The sequence below is a fragment of the Phacochoerus africanus genome, chromosome 9 (assembly GCF_016906955.1).
Source record: "Phacochoerus africanus isolate WHEZ1 chromosome 9, ROS_Pafr_v1, whole genome shotgun sequence".
NCBI classification, from domain to species: Eukaryota; Metazoa; Chordata; class Mammalia; order Artiodactyla; family Suidae; genus Phacochoerus; species Phacochoerus africanus.
The window spans coordinates 102,719,686-102,736,941 of record NC_062552.1 but is presented as its reverse complement, the minus strand read 5'-3'; the positions used below and the strand labels follow the sequence as shown (position 1 = coordinate 102,736,941).

The window sequence follows — 17,256 nt, the reverse complement described above, 5'->3', positions numbered from 1 at the left end:
CATGTACCAAATCTGCGTGTATTTTGTTTCTGTACATCGACTCAGGCTTTTTCAAATAGCAGCTTGTGCAAAATGGAGGGGCCGGCCATCCAGACTGGTTCCATCCCTTCCGCTCAGCATAAATGAAAGACCTGTTTGCACTCCGATCCCAAACCCAAGGTCTTGTCTCTGACAGGAACACACCCTTGTGTTGTTGCCCAGGGTGATGTCATGCTCATTCTGAAGCTTGTCATTCTGTTCGAAGGGACCCGGTCGCCTCTGCTGCAATACGATGCCTTCAGAAAGACCCAGATTTCCTGAGGTCTCAGGGCAGGGAGAGAGAGAACCGGGAAAGGACAGGCGGCCACTCTCCCCAAGATGGATGCTTCATGATGTAAGTGGCTGGCTAAAGTATCTGGCATCCTTGCCGTTTCAAGTTGCCAGCTAAATATTATTAAAAAGATAAAATACACGCAAACTGTGCAGAATGTAGGGCTGCTGTGTTTACATCCGGGTTGTGATGACTCAAAGACTTACACTTGGGCTTGCTGAAAAGCTCTATTAAAAACACAGCTTTGTGAGAGCCCCCAGGGAGCAGGAAGCAGGGCTTGGGGTGTGTGAGACTGTTTGGGTGGTTGGGGGGGGTGGGGAAGCTGGGCATATGGTGACCCGCCCGAGGGCGGTGCTGAAGACTGCGGTCCCGTCCCGGGTGGCACTTCAGGCCGGCGAAGTGCTCAGAGGTTAACCTCCGCTCGGCTTCGGCACCAGAGCCGGGAGGGTTAACCTTTTTCCAGAACATTTATTTCACCATCTCACTGACTAGAGGGAGGAGGGGCGGGAGGCAGAGCGAGAGCCTGCCGCGCTGAGAGGCTGCGGATCACAAGGCCATTCTGATAGCCTCCTGTCCCCATGGCAACCGCAACGGCATTTATCAGTTCCTTCTGCGCACAGGCACAGCAAATCTGCATTGCACATGGCAGGCTTCCAGCATTTCAAATGAAAGAGCACTTTGAACCGCTGCCAAGTTTGGAAGGAGCAGAACTGTCAGGGCTGCTTAAAGCTGGCAGTTTATACTGGGGAGGTTTTCGCTTCCCAGAATCCTTCGGGCCTGGCGAGCTGCCAAGTACTTAGCGGAAGCTAAAAAGTAACTCGCTCCTCTCCCTCTTCCCCTCCCCCCGCTCACGCTCCCCCTCCACGCCATTCACCGCAGTGCTCTCAAAATTTTCCACATGTCCTGTGTCACCAGTGCAGACTGTACAATGAAAACCAGAACGCCGGCTACCCATGACCGGGCTTTTATTAACAGTGGGGGGAGGGAGGGCAGGCTGGGATCAGACACTGACAGCCGGGGCACCAGGCTCCGCTGTACCTGCCATAACCACTGGGCGTGAACCTATGTGGAGTGTGCGCGTGTGTGCCTTTCAGCCTTAAAAATACATTAATAAAAATACGAGCAGCTTCAGAACTGTAGACACCCTGAATAGCGGGGTCTGGGTAGGGGGTGGGTTTCCCTTGGGTGCTTTGGAGCTTCATTTAGGATGGGGAATTGAGGTCACGCAGGCAGCGTTGTTCAGATCCAGCCTTTCTAAGAGCCCTCGGGAAGAGGGCTGTTATTGAGAACAGAGCCTGTTTCTAGAGCTTTCCTTGAATCTCTTGGGTGGGGTGTCGTGGTCAGAGCTCTGAGGCCACCGATGGGGAGGGAGCTCCGAGATGGTTTTCAATGGAAAGTTTACCAGATAACTTCTGACTGTCAGGCACGGCCCAGAGCACTAGGGCTTCTACTAGCAAAAACTGGAAATTGGCATTGCGTTCACTGTGCTGAATTAAAAAAAAAAAATTATAATCTACACTGAGATCAAGAGCCCGGGCTTTATTTTCTAGCACAAATAGAACGAAAATTGTCTGCTGCTTAGGCGGTTGGATAGAGTTCAGGAAAACTATGTCTGGCATTAATTCCAAAGTGGAGGTTTTGGTTCAAGCGAGGCCCATTAATTTCAGTAAACTGTTTTCACTAGTCCAGACCCTGCTGTGCAAGGACTATTTATTACCTTTTGCTAACCTGATGTCTGCAGAGTTGTAAAGCAAAGGTAAAAAAAAAAAAAGAAAGAAAAAAAAGAAAGAAATCCAGGGTGGAGATATCTATATATTGGATCAAATGGGTTTTGCACCTTCCCTTTGGGGGTACGTTTTATGGGGCGTTTTCTATCCCTGGTTTTTCTTTATCAGACTTTTTTTTTTTTACTCCATCTTGCAATGAAGTTGAGAAAAAAATCCTGATGGAGAGGAATCTGGTGAGAGCAAATATCTATCTCCTGCCTCTTTCAGAAAGGTACCTCCCAGCCACGGGGATGTTTTGTGTGTCTGTTCTTCTTGGCTTCCAGGCTGCGGGTCCAGTGCAAAGTCCTGACATGATTCACCCTGCCGATCAGGTCTAAAATACACCAAGACAGTCAATTTTGGCATTTGTTCTCCCTGAGGAATTTTACTAGCTGCCTTAGAAAAGCACATAAATTGCTTCCCCTTCCCTCTTTTTTTTCCCATGTCTTCTCTCCTCATCCCCACCTCCCCCCAAGTCCATCTTGATGTCATTTCAAAGGGAAGGATGAAAAGGGGGGATTTGTCAGGCGGTCAGGTTTGTGAATGTGTCTTTCCAGCCCCCAATTCACACACACACACACACACACACACACACTCTCTCTCTCTCTCTCTCTCTCTCTCTCAGCTGAGAATGTTAATCAGAATTAAAAGCCAGTCAGTACTATTAAAGCATCAAACATGAAGCCTTAAAGAAGGAGGGGGAATATGGAGGTAGAGGGGGGCGGGAATGGAATATATGGAATATAACGGAATATAATTCAGTCCTTTACGCTGACTTTCTAAAATAAATGAGGGGAATGGTAGCGCCAACTTTGGTCAGCTTGTCAAATGTCAAAATCATTGGTCTTTCCTTTTAACGACGCTCCCCCCTCGCCCCCCGCTGCCCCGCCCCAACACAGGCAAGTTGTGCCTTTCCCAAGTGTGATTAATCTCTGGCAGAGGCCAGAAACAGGAGTAGATTTCTTGGCTGCCCGTTCTGATAAACAATCTGTTCTTGGGAAGAGTAGGTGAAGGTGGCGTAAGGGGAGGGGGGTAAACCTCCGGGCTTCGTGGGAGGGGGGAATGGGGAAAGAGGAGAAGAGGAGTCGAGGCCGGGCTCTGGGAAAAGGCAACTGCCCCGCCTTAGGAGCGCTTGGTTTTGGGGTGGGCCAGGTTTCCTGGCCTTAAGAATGTGAGCCTCTCAAACACAGTGGATCCTTTCTTGCAGCGTTCACAACGTCCAGAAAACATCGCAGGGACACAGAGGGCTGGAGGAGAAGGGGGCAGAGGGGAGGGAAGCCCCAGCGCCCGGTGGCTGCAGCACCACTGCGGATGCTCTCACCCTGGCGTCGCAGACCTAGGGCTCATGCGCAGAGAGGCTGCTCGTCGTCGGGGAAACCGAGGCAGCCGCGGGGGGAAGGCTGGGTGGGGCGGTGGCAAAGCCGGCCAGGGAAAAGCAGTAGATGTTCAAGACAAAAGGAGGGACTCTTTGGCGGCGTCGGAGGTCGCTGGTGTGGAAACTCCGTAGGCAAGATCACTGGCTGTGGATTTTGCAGTGGGTTCATTGTGTGGGCAACCAGGCAGAAAGCCGCGATATGAAAAAATGGGGAGGGGGAGGATCTACGGTTGAAGGGAAATCAGTGAGAGAAAGCTGCTCAGGGCTGGGAAATGTCACCAAGGAGAGTGCAGTGGCACCGAATAAAAGATGAATAATCGGCCACCTTTTGGAAAAGGAGTGTAAAGATATTAATAAAGGCGAGAAACTCGCTGCTTCTCAGCCTGAAACGCAAACCCTTTCTCACCTCCTGCCTCTCCTGCCCATCCCAACACACCCAACACACACACACACACACACACACACACACACACACACACACACACACACCCTCCTGTCTACCCTGCATCCAAGCAGCCTGGGCCAGGCTCGCTTTCCTTTGGATTTAATTACATGAAAATGCTGAACAAAAAACCTGTAATTACACCCTTAGTCCCTGCCACTCAGGCCTAGCACACTTCCTGCCTAGTTTTGTTTTTTTAAAGAAGAGGTCATTGCCTCTTTTCATTCCAAATTGACCAAAACAAAAAAAAGTAAAAGCCCTAAATAAATCCAACTGCTGAGAGCTGCAGCACTACGGGGGATCTGGGGATGGGCCTGGGAAGGCGTCGTGGGTCTAGGAGAGGTGAGCAGTCGGTCCAGGAGAAGTGATTGTCTCCCTCTAGCTCTTAGGTACAGAGGCAGTCACTCCTTATTTGTTTGTCCATCAGCCCAGAGCAATGGAGACGCTGGGCTGGCCCCCCAGGAGGAAACCCTCTAAGGGCAGGATGAACAGTGTGGATCAAGTCTCCATTTTTTCCAGCTATTTTACCTAGAAAGGTTTAGCGCTGGAAGAGATTCCTGACAAAGGCTTGCCTTTCTATAGCCCTAGGTATGGGCATCCAGAATTTCGCTGTAAGGCCCCAAAGTAGGGAAAACAGGTTGACAGATGAGGAAACTGAGGTCCAGAGAGAACAAACAGATTGCTCTAAGTCAGTCCCCACGTGGCTGGTGGGAGTATTGTACAAGCGCTGTCTCTGATGACTTTGGGGCTATTGCATCAGGAAACTAGGACACCCAGGAGGAAATGGTAGATTCTGGGCTGGAACCACTCTGGCTTAGTTTATCACTAGATCCCTAGGACTGAGAAAGTCCTCTCTAAATAAACAGCTGAGGAGCTCGCTGGTGGCTCAGTAGGTTAAGGATCCAGTGTTGTCACTGCTGTGGCTCTGGCTGTGCCCGTTTGATCCCTGGCCCAGGAACTTCTGCATGCCATGGATGCAGCCGTAAAAAAAATAAATAAATAGTTGAATAACTGAATGAATGGTAAAGGACAGGCACAAGTAAAGGGGCTGGAGAATGGAAAGGCAGCAGGCCATCTGGCACCCAAGTTTCAGCTCTGAAATGAAATGTAAGTGATGAGAACAGCTTCATAGCCATAGGGACACATCAGACTTGGATCCTCCAGGCCTGGCCAGAGAGAATTTCAGGTTATCTAGATGGTGGTCCTCTAGATGAGTGGGGGTTGAGGGCTCTCTTATTCTCTTCATTTCTTGTGATACCTACACCAGGCTTGATTGTCAGGGTATAGACCTTTCCTAGGCTAGAAGTGCTTTCAAGGGTAGCCTGCCATAGTCATCAAGTGGTCCCCAGCCCAAGTATAGGACAGTACATATTGGGTGGGTGCACACACAGTCAGTGTGACCTGAATTGGGTGAGAACAAAAGGTCATTTGTGTGATACGACTTGTGGGTTTGGAAAGAGGCTACTTCCACTCTAAAATGCACCTTCTCCACTTCCTTCCCTTTCATGATATAGCCTGGGGTGCTCCGCAAGTGTAGACATGTAAACAGCTCTTCTTAGGAAGGGTAACTCAGTAAATTCCTAAATATTTTAGGGTATGTTCTAGGGCCTCAGGTTCTCCTCCATCACCCCTTTCTGGGGCCATGGTATAGACAACCTAGGAAGGTCTGGGGGAAGCCAGGAAAGCATGGCTACACAATTTTGCTCAAAGCTGAATGGTGATGGATTTTTAACTCCAAAATAACTGGTGCTAATTTATGCATACTCATGTATCTACTGGGACAGTAGTGGCATTCTTCACTTGCAAGCTCCTATAGAGGAGGCATTTTATTTTCCTGCAGTTTCTTAGATACAGCTAGGACCCCCCCCCCCCCCAAAAAAAAAAAGACGCTAGCAACCGCAGGGACTAGAAGAAGGAAGCCAGAGGTCCTGGTTTCCAGTAATTCTGGACTAGTTCTGGACCTGCTTTCCTCACCTATACAGGAGGGTGATGAAAGTAACACCTACCTCACAGGGCTGGTGTGGGGACTGGTGAGATAATGTCTGGGAATGCACTTTCAGAGCTCTAGACAAATGCTGGTCATTGTATTGTTCACAATCTTTTACAATTTGTCAAGTACGGTATAATATTTATCTTCCATACACACCAGTGAGGCAATTACTCCCATTTTACAGACTAAGAAATCAGAACGTTAAAGGGATTTGCTCAAGGTCCCACTGCTCCCTAGGGTCAGCCAAGTCCAAGTTGAACAACAAAATGTGAGCACGCACTCAAAGCTGCGCGCCCTCCCTTCCTCCTTCTTTGCTAAGTTTCTAGTTGAACCGTCCAGCTACGTAAGGCAAGTCAAAATATTTGGTGATTCTGGCCCATCCACCCTAACCAGGGACAGCGGCGATGGCTGCCCTTCCGCACCAGACTTGACCAAAGGGCAGCGGAGGGACAGCAAGGCCGCAGGGACGGCTTCCCGCTCCCAGGCCCCGCCTTCTGGCTGCCCGGGCAGGAAAGCGCCGGCGGCGTCGGGTCTCCATAGGCGGGTGGTGGAAATCCCCAGCTCTGGTGCCGGCCGGTGGGAACCTGCGGGCACTCGGGCTCCCTGCTGAGGCCAGGCGCTCCCGGGGTGGAGCCGGAGGGTCCCAGGGTGTGAGCACCTGGGGCCTCGACTGCCCCCCGCTCGCCTCTCTGCCCACCCTGGGCCTCCAAGCCCCTCTTCCCGGCTACCCCCCTTCTTGGGGTGTGGGCGTGTGTCTTAACCCAACCGGGTCCGTGAGTAGCACCCTTGTCTGGCGCTTCCCCTTTTTTCCCCTCTAGGACGGGTCCCTGAGAGGCTCATTCCAGGGTTCCCTTATTTGGGGACCTGAAAAAACACACCAGCTTTTGCTGAGGACAGCGCTGGGCTCCCCCGTGCCCTGGCACGCTGGCAAGGAGAGGAAGCGGGGAGGAGGCAGGAACCAGACGCGACTCCCCCCGCCCCCCCTTCTTCTCTTCCCTGCTCCCCGCCCCTTCAGGAAGAAAGCAGTCAGAGATCTGATCGCTTGCTGCGGCAGCTGTGCCAGGAGGCTGTGCTAAGGCCTCCTTTCCCTTCCACCCAATTTTGCACGGAGCGCCCGGCTTCCCGCGCGCCCCGGGCTGGGCAGGTCCTGGCGGGCGGCGCAGCCTCCCCTCCCCGGGGGTTCTTAGCGAATCACACTGTTCCTAGGATTTCACGATCGAGTGGCTCTTGCGTAACCCTATGTCCTGGCCTAAGTTAATACTTTAAAAAAAATTTTTTTTAATACCAGAATTAATCCTTTAGGTAAAGGCAGATACTTCCGCCACGGAACCAGCCCGGGAGTAAATGTGTAAATCACAGAGCTGACTCGGTTCCTCCAACCCTACAGCCCCCCGGGGAGCCTCCCAGGAGAAGCCAGAGGAGGGCCCAGCCCAGACGTTTGTTTTCATCTACTTCGAGACGGCTCAAGCGGGCCAAAGAACCGGGTTCTGCTTACTGCTGGCTTGAGTGTTACCAAAAAAGGCCTTTCTCTTGCCCGAGAGCTTGGCCCGCGCGTTGCAGTGGGGTGACGCGAGGTTCAGCCCGGGCCTCCTCGAAGGCTGAGCCAGCTGGCTGCAGGATGCCAGGCCAGAGTCCCCCGCCCGCCCCATCTCTACCACAAACCTGAGGGGGTCGGGGTTGGGGGGGGAGGACATGAGGCGGAGTGCAGGGAGTTTCGAAGTGCGTGGGCCCGCGGCGACCTCCTCCCTCCTAACGCTGGGCTGTGGCCTCCGGAAAGGCCCAGTGGAGGGCTGACCTTTTGCTCCAGTTTAAAGCTGGGTCCTCTGAGGATGCCAGCTCAGATGGCAATTCTGGGGGCGGGGGGGGGGGGGAACAGCAGCTGTTGGAAGGAACTTTGGGAAGACTGCGGGCATTTCGCCCTGTGCCAGATTGACCTCTAGCTCTGCCAGTCTCCCAGACCCCACAGCGAGCGTTCTGTCTGATCTCTCGGCTTCTCACCTAGTGTCTTAGGTTTAAGCTCACCGGGCCTCCCCACACCTTGCTCAGTTACTTTCCATTGTGGACCCAGTACTGTCACATGGGATGTTCCTTCAAGGGAAATTTATCTCCAAAATATTGGTGTTCTTGCCTCTCACAATCCCTGACACATCCCCTAACAGGGCCATCTTTGACAAGCAATTAAGAGGAAATTTATCGCCATAAATGACGGTGATGCTTTGAGGGGGAAAGGTATCAAGAGAGCTATGCCTTTTAAATTAAAGGATTATGAGACTGTAATGGAAGTTTGTTTAAATGCATGTTTATTTCTAACTCGGGGTGTCTGAAGACACCCGGCATGTGAGTGTGTGTGTGTGTGTGTGTGTGTGTGTGTGTGTACCTCCTTTAGTAACAGCGAAGACAGAGACAGACAAGGAGATGGAGACATATGTGTGTGCATACCAAACATAACACTATGACACAGAATCCGACTTGCTTTCTCTAGCAGCCTGGCTAGAGGGTTGGGGCTAAGTTGCTATTCTTCAGTATTGGGGGTTTAATAAAGGGATAGGCTGAATAAATATAAGTGTAAAGAAACAGGTTAACCAGTCAAGTCAAAGGTAAGGAGCCTCGAGCCTGGGGCTGGTGGGGATGTCACTCCAGTTCCTAGCCCTGTGTTTTTGACTCACTCCAGGGTGGCTGTGCTGTGGGGAGAGATGAAGTCTGGGAGGGTGAGGCAATGCTCCCAGCAGCTCTTACAGAAGAATCACTGCCGGGAGCCAGCCAGCCGGGGAAAGTTTATTATTGTTGGGGAGTGCACAGTGAGCTCACTGTTTTGCAAAAACAGAAATCTGGCTGCTTTCAGATGAAAGAGGGGCTCCCTTGGATTCTTCCATCCCCCTTTCTCCCTATTCTCAAAAGCTCCCCTTCTTTTGCACGTAGGGCCCCAGAATGAGTGGGAGATTGGGGTGCTGAGAAGGGCTGGACTGGGGGAACAGGTTCTGAAGGTCAAGTAGCAAAATAAAAATAAATACTCCTTGTTGCTTCAACTGAACTTTATTACAATTAGTAGTAATAGCAGTGACAAGAGTTGGGATCCCTACATTCTGTGCAATTTACAAAGTGCTTCCACATGTTAACCTGTCATAGTACCAATATTAATATCAATACTAATAATAACCAACCCTTTCTGATGACTTCCTGTGAACCTGACTGTGTTACAGTCTGGGCAGTGGCAGATCCACCACTTCTGTATGTGGAAGAATTCAGTGGCACAATCTATTTGGAAGGGGAGGATGGGGGGGGGTTAATTATGAAGATGTATTTGCACAGAACTTTACATGAGATTGTATACAACAAATGGGGGGGGGGCATGGTGGACATTTTGAGCACTCCCAAACCATCTCTGAGAACCTAAGCTTGTCAAAGCCACCTTTCAAAGCAGATTTTTCTGGATTCGGATCCCAGTTCTGTCTCTAATGGCTGTGTGACCTTGGGCAACTTATTTAACCTCTCTACTTTCGGAACTTGTAAAACAGAGTTAATAATAGAATCTACCTTGTAGATAATACTGAGAATGTAATGATGATGCAACTAAACCACCTAACAGTATCTGGCTTCCAGCAAGTCTCAGTGAGTTGCCTCCCATCAGGACAAGAAACAAAATGAAATTTTAAACAGTTCTAATAAGCTGGGAGCTCTGATCCCATTTTACAGATGGAAAACAGATGTTATTATCTTAGGGTAAGTAACTAACTCAAGGTCACAAAGCCAGTAAGTGATAGAGAGGAAATTCCAACCTAGTGTGCCAGGCTCCGGAACCTGAAATTCCATTATATTGTCTGCCCCCACTCCAGCCTTGTCCAGGATTGTCTCAATTTTCATGGTGGGGGGAAAGCAGACCCAATACTTAGAAAAATCAATTGAAATGCCCCAACTAGCCCTATGACCAACACATCTGGTCTGCAATCAACAATAATGATGAGAAGTGATGAGGGCCTTGCTCAGCCTTCTGGAGCACTATGGAATGAAATCACAACACATGAGAAGGAACTTTGAAAACTGCAGCTGTTTTACAAAGAGATATCAATACTATTAAATGTTGAGCCCACCCTTTTTTTTTTTTAAATCAAACCCGGAAAAACCACTCACCTGTTTGGTCTCTCCAGCACCTCCCCCTCCCTGCCCCCAGCTGCAGCTGTGTGCAGCCAGTGGACTGTTTTCCTTAAAGGCCTCCGGGTGCTCATAGCTTCTTTAGACATTCAGCCAAAATTTTTAGAGTGCGGCTTGGGGGAGGGGTATCTCCCCCTGAATTCATTTAGCTCCGTTGTTGAAGCGCAGGTTCCTAGACCAGGGCACAAAAACAAAGCGAAAAGGCAATTTTTGGAAGACTGGAACACAGCTAATTTTACAGGTGCTTCGGCATCAGTGGTAGCAAAGATGTGACCTCCACAGGGGGAGCGGGGGGAAAGGTTTGATTGCCGATGAAATGGATAATACCTACGTGGAATTCAAGGCGAAAATCTTGAAACAGGACATTTAAATCCGCTGCCAGGGGTGGGGTGGGGAGCGGGATAGGAAACGACGCTTGTGGTTTTTAAATGCGTTTTTACTTGGGAAAGCCGGGCGGGGAAAGGAAAGGTCATCGTCTGTTTAATTTCCACCCCCAGCCCTGGACTTCCAGCCTTAGCTCGCGGGGCCTCAGCTGTTGTACACACACGGCGAGGGGGGAGGGGAGGGCGGAGGCGCGGAGGAGGGGCCGACTGGGAGGAATCTGGGCTCTCTGCCGCGCATGCGCCTTTCCCGAGCAACAAGTGGGCTCCACAGAGGAAGTGTAAAGGGGAGGGGGGAGAACTGGTGCAGAGCATGGCGGTGACGTCAGCGCTCCGCCCGGGCGGCATCCCGCGCGGCCAAGCCCGGGACAGCGCGAGCCGCAGCGCGAGCGGGAGCGCCGAGACGCGCCTCCGGAACGTAGAGTAACAATCACAACCCCACATTCCGGGCGAGTGTGAGCGGGAAGGGATGCGACCCGGGCCGAGGCGCCGCGCGAGCGCCCTGCAGCCAACGTGAGCGCCGCCAGCCGCGGCGGCCCGGGCGCCCGCCAGGCCTGGGGGCGGCGGGAGCCTGCGTGCGTGCACTCCTCTACTCTGCTCGCGTGCATCCTGGAAGCAGTGGCCGCGGCGGCTCCCTCCGGCCGTGCAAACCCAGCCGCCGCCAGCGGAACGGCCGACGCTGCGGAGGGGAGAAGCTCCTCTCTCGGCTGCCAACCCCTCCCCCGGCCCTCCCGGGAAGCAGCGACTTCAGCAAGATTGGACCCGGGCACCGGGTGGCACTGAACCCTCTATAGCCTTCGCCCCAGGGAGCCTGGCGGGGAGAGGACGCAGGTCGTAGGGCGCCCCCCCTCCAAGAGGAGAGGAAGAGACAGCCCCTTTCGAGCTTCCACGCACCAGCCACTCCGGGGAGGGGGCCAAGAACCCACAGCGGCCAGCACCCGGCACCCTCGCCCCCTCCCCCCGGGCCCGGAGCTTCCAGTCCCGGTCCGCGACACCAGGAAGAAGGCGCCTGAGCTACCCTCCCGACGAGACAGCCGCAGTAGGAGGTGGGGGCGAGGAGCGGGCTGGACTCGTCCGCCGCCCAGGCGCTGGAGCCCCCGCGGAGAGGCGCTGCGCCGGCGGTGGAGACTCGCGCTCCCTCCAGCCCCTGGGGCAGAACTTTCTCGCCCCCCCTCCCTCCCCCGCAGCCAGACTCCCTCCCCAGCCGGCCAGCCCTCCGGGAGGAGAAGGCGCCGCGGAGACAGCCCGGGCGGGGGCCTACCTTCCCCAGGGCCGGCATCATGTCGGCGGCGCAGGTGTCCTCGTCCCGGAGACAATCTTGCTACCTGTGCGACCTGCCCCGCATGCCCTGGGCCATGATCTGGGACTTCTCGGAACCCGTATGCCGCGGTTGCGTCAACTACGAGGGCGCGGATCGCATCGAGTTTGTGATCGAGACCGCGCGCCAGCTGAAGCGGGCGCACGGCTGCTTCCAGGACGGCCGCTCCCCCGGGCCGCCGCCGCCCGTCGGGGTCAAGACGGTGGCCCTGTCGGCTAAGGAGGCGGCGGCGGCTGCGGCGGCGGCAGCGGCCGCTGCGCAGCAGCAACAACAGCAGCAGCAGCAACAGCAGCAGCAGCAACAACAGCTCAACCACGTCGATGGTTCCAGCAAGCCCGCGGTGCTGGCGGCCCCGTCAGGCCTGGAGCGCTATGGCCTGAGCGCTGCTGCCGCCGCAGCCGCCGCCGCTGCCGCGGTGGAACAGCGCAGCCGCTTCGAGTACCCGCCACCTCCAGTGAGCCTGGGAAGCAGCAGCCACGCCGCGCGGCTGCCCAACGGCCTGGGAGGCCCCAACGGCTTCCCCAAGCCCACCCCCGAGGAGGGACCCCCGGAGCTGAACCGCCAGAGCCCCAACTCGTCTTCAGCTGCGGCGTCGGTGGCGTCTCGGCGCGGGACACACGGTGGGTTAGTGACTGGGCTTCCTAACCCGGGGGGTGGCGGAGGCCCCCAGCTCACGGTGCCCCCCAACCTGCTGCCGCAGACGCTGCTTAACGGCCCGGCCAGCGCTGCTGTGCTGCCCCCACCGCCCCCTCACGGTCTGGGCAGCCGTGGGCCCCCGACGCCCGCGCCCCCAGGGGCACCCGGGGGCCCAGCTTGTCTCGGGGGCACTCCCGGCGTATCTGCCGCATCGTCCTCCGCGTCGTCCTCGACCTCATCGTCCGTGGCCGAGGTGGGCGTGGGTGCTGGTGGCAAAAGGCCCGGCTCGGTGTCCAGCACCGACCAGGAGCGCGAGCTGAAGGAAAAGCAGCGTAACGCGGAGGCCCTGGCGGAGCTGAGCGAGAGCCTGCGCAACCGCGCCGAGGAGTGGGCCAACAAGCCCAAAATGGTCCGCGACACGCTGCTCACGCTGGCGGGCTGCACGCCCTACGAGGTGCGTTTCAAGAAGGACCACTCGCTGCTGGGCCGCGTCTTCGCCTTCGACGCCGTCTCCAAGCCTGGCATGGACTATGAGTTGAAGCTATTCATTGAGTACCCCACGGGCTCGGGCAACGTGTACTCCAGCGCATCTGGTGTGGCCAAGCAGATGTACCAGGACTGTATGAAGGACTTCGGCCGGGGACTCTCCTCGGGCTTCAAGTATCTGGAGTATGAGAAGAAGCACGGCTCCGGGGACTGGCGCCTACTTGGAGACCTGCTGCCCGAGGCTGTGCGCTTCTTCAAGGAGGGCGTGCCCGGCGCAGACATGCTGCCCCAGCCGTACCTGGACGCCAGCTGTCCCATGCTGCCCACGGCTCTGGTGAGTTTAAGCCGCGCTCCCAGCGCACCCCCGGGGACCGGGGCCCTGCCGCCCGCTGCCCCCTCGGGCCGGGGCGCAGCCGCCAGCCTGCGCAAGAGGAAGGCGTCTCCCGAGCCCCCGGATTCCGCCGAGGGCGCGCTGAAGCTAGGCGAGGAGCAGCAGAGGCAGCAGTGGATGGCAAACCAGAGCGAGGCACTTAAGCTCACCATGTCGGCCGGGGGCTTTGCAACGCCTGGTCATGCGGCAGGGGGTCCGCCCCCGCCGCCCCCACCCCTGGGACCCCATTCCAACCGGACCACCCCACCTGAGTCAGCCCCTCAGAATGGTCCGTCCCCCATGGCCGCCCTCATGTCGGTGGCAGACACTCTGGGCACGGCGCACTCGCCCAAGGACGGCAGTTCCGTGCACTCCACCACTGCGTCCGCCCGGCGCAACAGCAGCAGCCCGGTGTCGCCGGCCTCCGTACCCGGGCAGCGCCGCTTGGCATCACGGAACGGGGACCTGAATTTACAAGTGGCGCCCCCGCCACCTAGCACCCACCCAGGCATGGACCAAGTACACCCCCAAAACATTCCGGATTCCCCTATGGCCAACAGCGGGCCCCTGTGCTGTACCATTTGCCACGAACGTTTGGAGGACACACATTTCGTTCAGTGCCCATCCGTTCCCAGCCACAAATTCTGCTTCCCTTGCTCTAGAGAGAGTATCAAGGCCCAGGGGGCCACTGGTGAGGTGTACTGCCCCAGCGGAGAGAAATGCCCCCTAGTTGGGTCGAATGTACCTTGGGCCTTCATGCAGGGCGAAATCGCGACGATCTTAGCTGGGGATGTTAAAGTGAAAAAGGAGAGAGACCCTTGAGCCACAAGACAGCCACTCCTTTGCCCCAGACCAGCTCCTCACCCGTCCAGAGGGCCCCTCCCCTCCCACAATCGACCCTTTCTTCCCTCGCCCCCAAGATGTAGAATTGTGAATATATCAAACTGCAAAAAGTTAGTCTTATGTATAGACATTATTTTCGTCGTATGTTTCTATATTTTGAAACAAAGGTATGTAACTTCTTCATTTGAAGGATAAGCTGGTTTGTGTTAAGCAGTATAATATTGGTTGGGTCTTTTGCATCATATTCGTTAGCATTTATTGGTGGCAGAGTGTTTGCCTAGGTACAGAATTAATAGCCCTTAGCAACGACTGCTGCTGGTGTGTATTTTTGTAAATGTTATGCACTCACTGAAAGGAAAAAAAAACATACACAAAAGAAAATGACTTTTTTTTTTTTTTTTTGCCAAGGCCAGTGTTGCTGCCTAAAAAAAAAAAAAAAGATGCTATAAAATGGTGAGAGCTTCTTTCTAAACAGCCCCAAGTGTTGAAGTCTTCACTTTATTTTGTTCTGTTCTGTTCTGTTTTGTTTTCCTGTTTTTGCAAAATGGTAAGGGGGGTGTTGGGGGGGGTGTTTTCTGTTGCAAGTTTGTGAGGGAAAATGTTTTGGTTTGTTTCTACTGACCTGAATGTGTTGGATCTTCACGTGTTGTTTTGTTTTTGCTTTATTGATGCACGGATGCTTTTGAACAGTAGAGCGAAATGCTAGACATGGAGAATCTGCTCTGTTTGTCCTTTATACATTTCTGTAGTTAACAGAACACTGTAATGTGCCTTGGAGCTTAGTAACTTGTAATAAATTCAATTGATATTAATTCTGCCCCGAGTCAGCAAGTGTGTTTTTCTAGGACGAAGACCACACAGCTCCAACACGGGGGACACCTTCCCTAACCCAACATGGAACACAAATGCTGGTGCCTTTGAAAGCCCTCAGAGGTGGCATCTGTAGAAAGCCCTGTGCGAGCTGACTGCCCCTCCTCCTCAGTACCAGGCTATTTACAGTCACCTCTTGGGGCTCCCGGACAGTTGCTGACTAAGCGATTTCTGTTTACTCCTCAGCGTCTCTGTTTGAGCCTGGATGTGCACCACAGCTGCAGATGGCATTGTCGGGAATGCTTTTGGGTGCCTCACCCTGTGGTCCTGAGCATGTGCAGATAGCCCGCGCAGCTGCGACTTGGGCACTTGGGGTGGAGGGAACAGGAAAAAACTGGGGTCCTTTGCCTTCTAGATGTGGCAGAAGTCACTGTTACTGCACATTTAAAGCAGAAATTGCCACAGAGCTGGGAGCGGGTGCTGGAGGCAGGAGGGGTGTGGGAAGTGGGAAGCAAATCCATGTCCTCAGCCAGGAGGGTTCCCGTCAGCTCCCAGCAGATGCATTGAAGAGCAGTTTCACCTCATTCATAACGTATTTTTTCCTTTCTCCACTCTTTGATAACAATTTTTGAAGGCTGGACCCTTAGCTGGTTGCAGAGAGTGGGAAAGAGAGAGAGAGAACCCCAAACTCAGTTCCTGGGCAGAGATCGCTTTTGGCACCAAATAGAACCCATTCCCGGGGTGAAGAAATGCAATTATGCATCTAATGGACTTTTTGGCGGCATTTGAGAGGTACAGAGGGAAGGGGTTGGAAGTGGACTGTCCTTCAGGGCTCTGGGCCCCTTGGTTGAGACCAGATGGGAGCCCTCCTGGAGCTCAGGGAAGGCAAACACCTGGTTTGAATCTTGTACTTTCCTGGGAGGTAAATGGAAGGAGAGTAGGACACAGGAGGGAGAAGGCACAACCCTGGATCCTAGCAGAAGTCCATCCCTTGGCCACACCCCACTCGTGGTCGGGGCAAGTGGGCCAGGATGGTCCCCACAGGGCCAGAGGAATAGCAAATGAGGGGAGAGACTTGGCGACCCCCCACCCTGCTCCCATCGAAGGGGGAGCCGGGAGGGTTGGGAGGTGGGTAGGGGCGCAGCAGCATTTGGGGAAAAACAAATCACTAACCAGCCCAGCACACCGGTGTAGAGGTTGGGTTGGTGTTCAGACTTGCTTGTTAATAACACCCTTTTAGTTTCTGTTCCTGCTTTGCCACCATCACTGAAGCAGTGGAAAGCATATGACTGCGTTGTGTGTGTTTGGAGGTATAGATAAATGGCAGTTGATGGATCTGCCGCAGCTTCTTAATCCTGGTACCCGGGAGGTGCCTGTCTCACCTCTTTAAGAATCTCCCCACATATAAATAGATGTGCGTGTCAGCTTCCTGCAAATGTGTCCTTGCATTTTCATCTGCTGCCAAGTGTTGTATTGGTGCTTATGAGTCATGAAACCTATTTTCATCCTCAGGGGTAATTAACTTGGGGGTGATAATGTATAGCAGACTGTAAGAAGAGTTAATTCTAAAACCTATCCTCGCCTGGCTACCAATCACACGTTTCACTTAAAGGTCTGGGTTGGCTTTTCTCATAAGCTCATTAATAAAAACCAAGCATGTTTCGCCTGGAAGATCCTCGGAGGTGCTCCCAACCCCCACTCCCACTGCACACACTCATAAAACGGGCAAAGCTCAGCAGCCTGAGAACACAGAGATAGGGTGTCACGGGTGTAATTAAACCACCACTGAATGAAGGCGCAGTGGGTGCAGCCACAGCGTTGAGCTGTGTGTTAATTTCCACGTGTGACTGATCGGTCCCGGTGTGAACGCTGGGAGTACAGTCCAGTGGCTCCAAGTGGGAACTGGCCCTGTTACCTGCCTCCGTGTGCACATCCGTTCCTGCTGGCCTGCCACTGTCTCGTCATTGCTTTCAGGTATTACTTTCAGGAACTTTTAGGATTAGGAGACCCTTGATTTAGTGCACGTAGGTAGGAAAGGGGCCTGTCATTAAGAGTTGAAAACTGTAGTTTTCTCTCTCTTCTTGTTGCTGGCTGCCTTCTTAGCGGGAGAGGCAGGAGCTGTAATAATGAAGCATCCAGCACAGGCTGGCCAGTTGGGTTTCACTAAGGAAAGCTGCTTTGGTGAGACCTGGGGGAGGAGAAGGGACAGGTTGGGGTGGAAGTGAATTATAATGGTGCGTGTAATTAAAGTTTACCATCGCCGGGGGCCATTTGTTAAATGCCGGCTCCCCCTTCTCTTTTTTAGGAACCGTGTGGTCTTTCTCTTTGCTCTGACCCATTCAGCTGCTAGACTGTTTGCCTTCACCAGTCTTGCTTTGATC

At 53.8% G+C, this 17,256-nt stretch overlaps 1 protein-coding gene across 1 annotated transcript; it reads left to right on the top strand.

Moving 5' to 3' along the window:
• Nucleotides 1-10,744: 10,744 nt before the first annotated feature.
• IRF2BPL (interferon regulatory factor 2 binding protein like) lies at nucleotides 10,745-14,877 on the top strand. Its single transcript, XM_047795338.1, has one exon. It carries the CDS (start codon nucleotides 11,693-11,695, stop codon nucleotides 14,042-14,044), a length of 2,352 nt encoding a protein of 783 aa, XP_047651294.1. The 5' UTR covers nucleotides 10,745-11,692; the 3' UTR covers nucleotides 14,045-14,877.
• The last annotated feature ends 2,379 nt before the right edge of the window (nucleotides 14,878-17,256 follow it).

Bases quoted from the DNA above. Each gene is read 5' to 3' on its own strand.
- IRF2BPL (XM_047795338.1), top strand. From the start codon at position 11,693: ATGTCGGCGGCGCAGGTGTCCTCGTCCCGGAGACAATCTTGCTACCTG.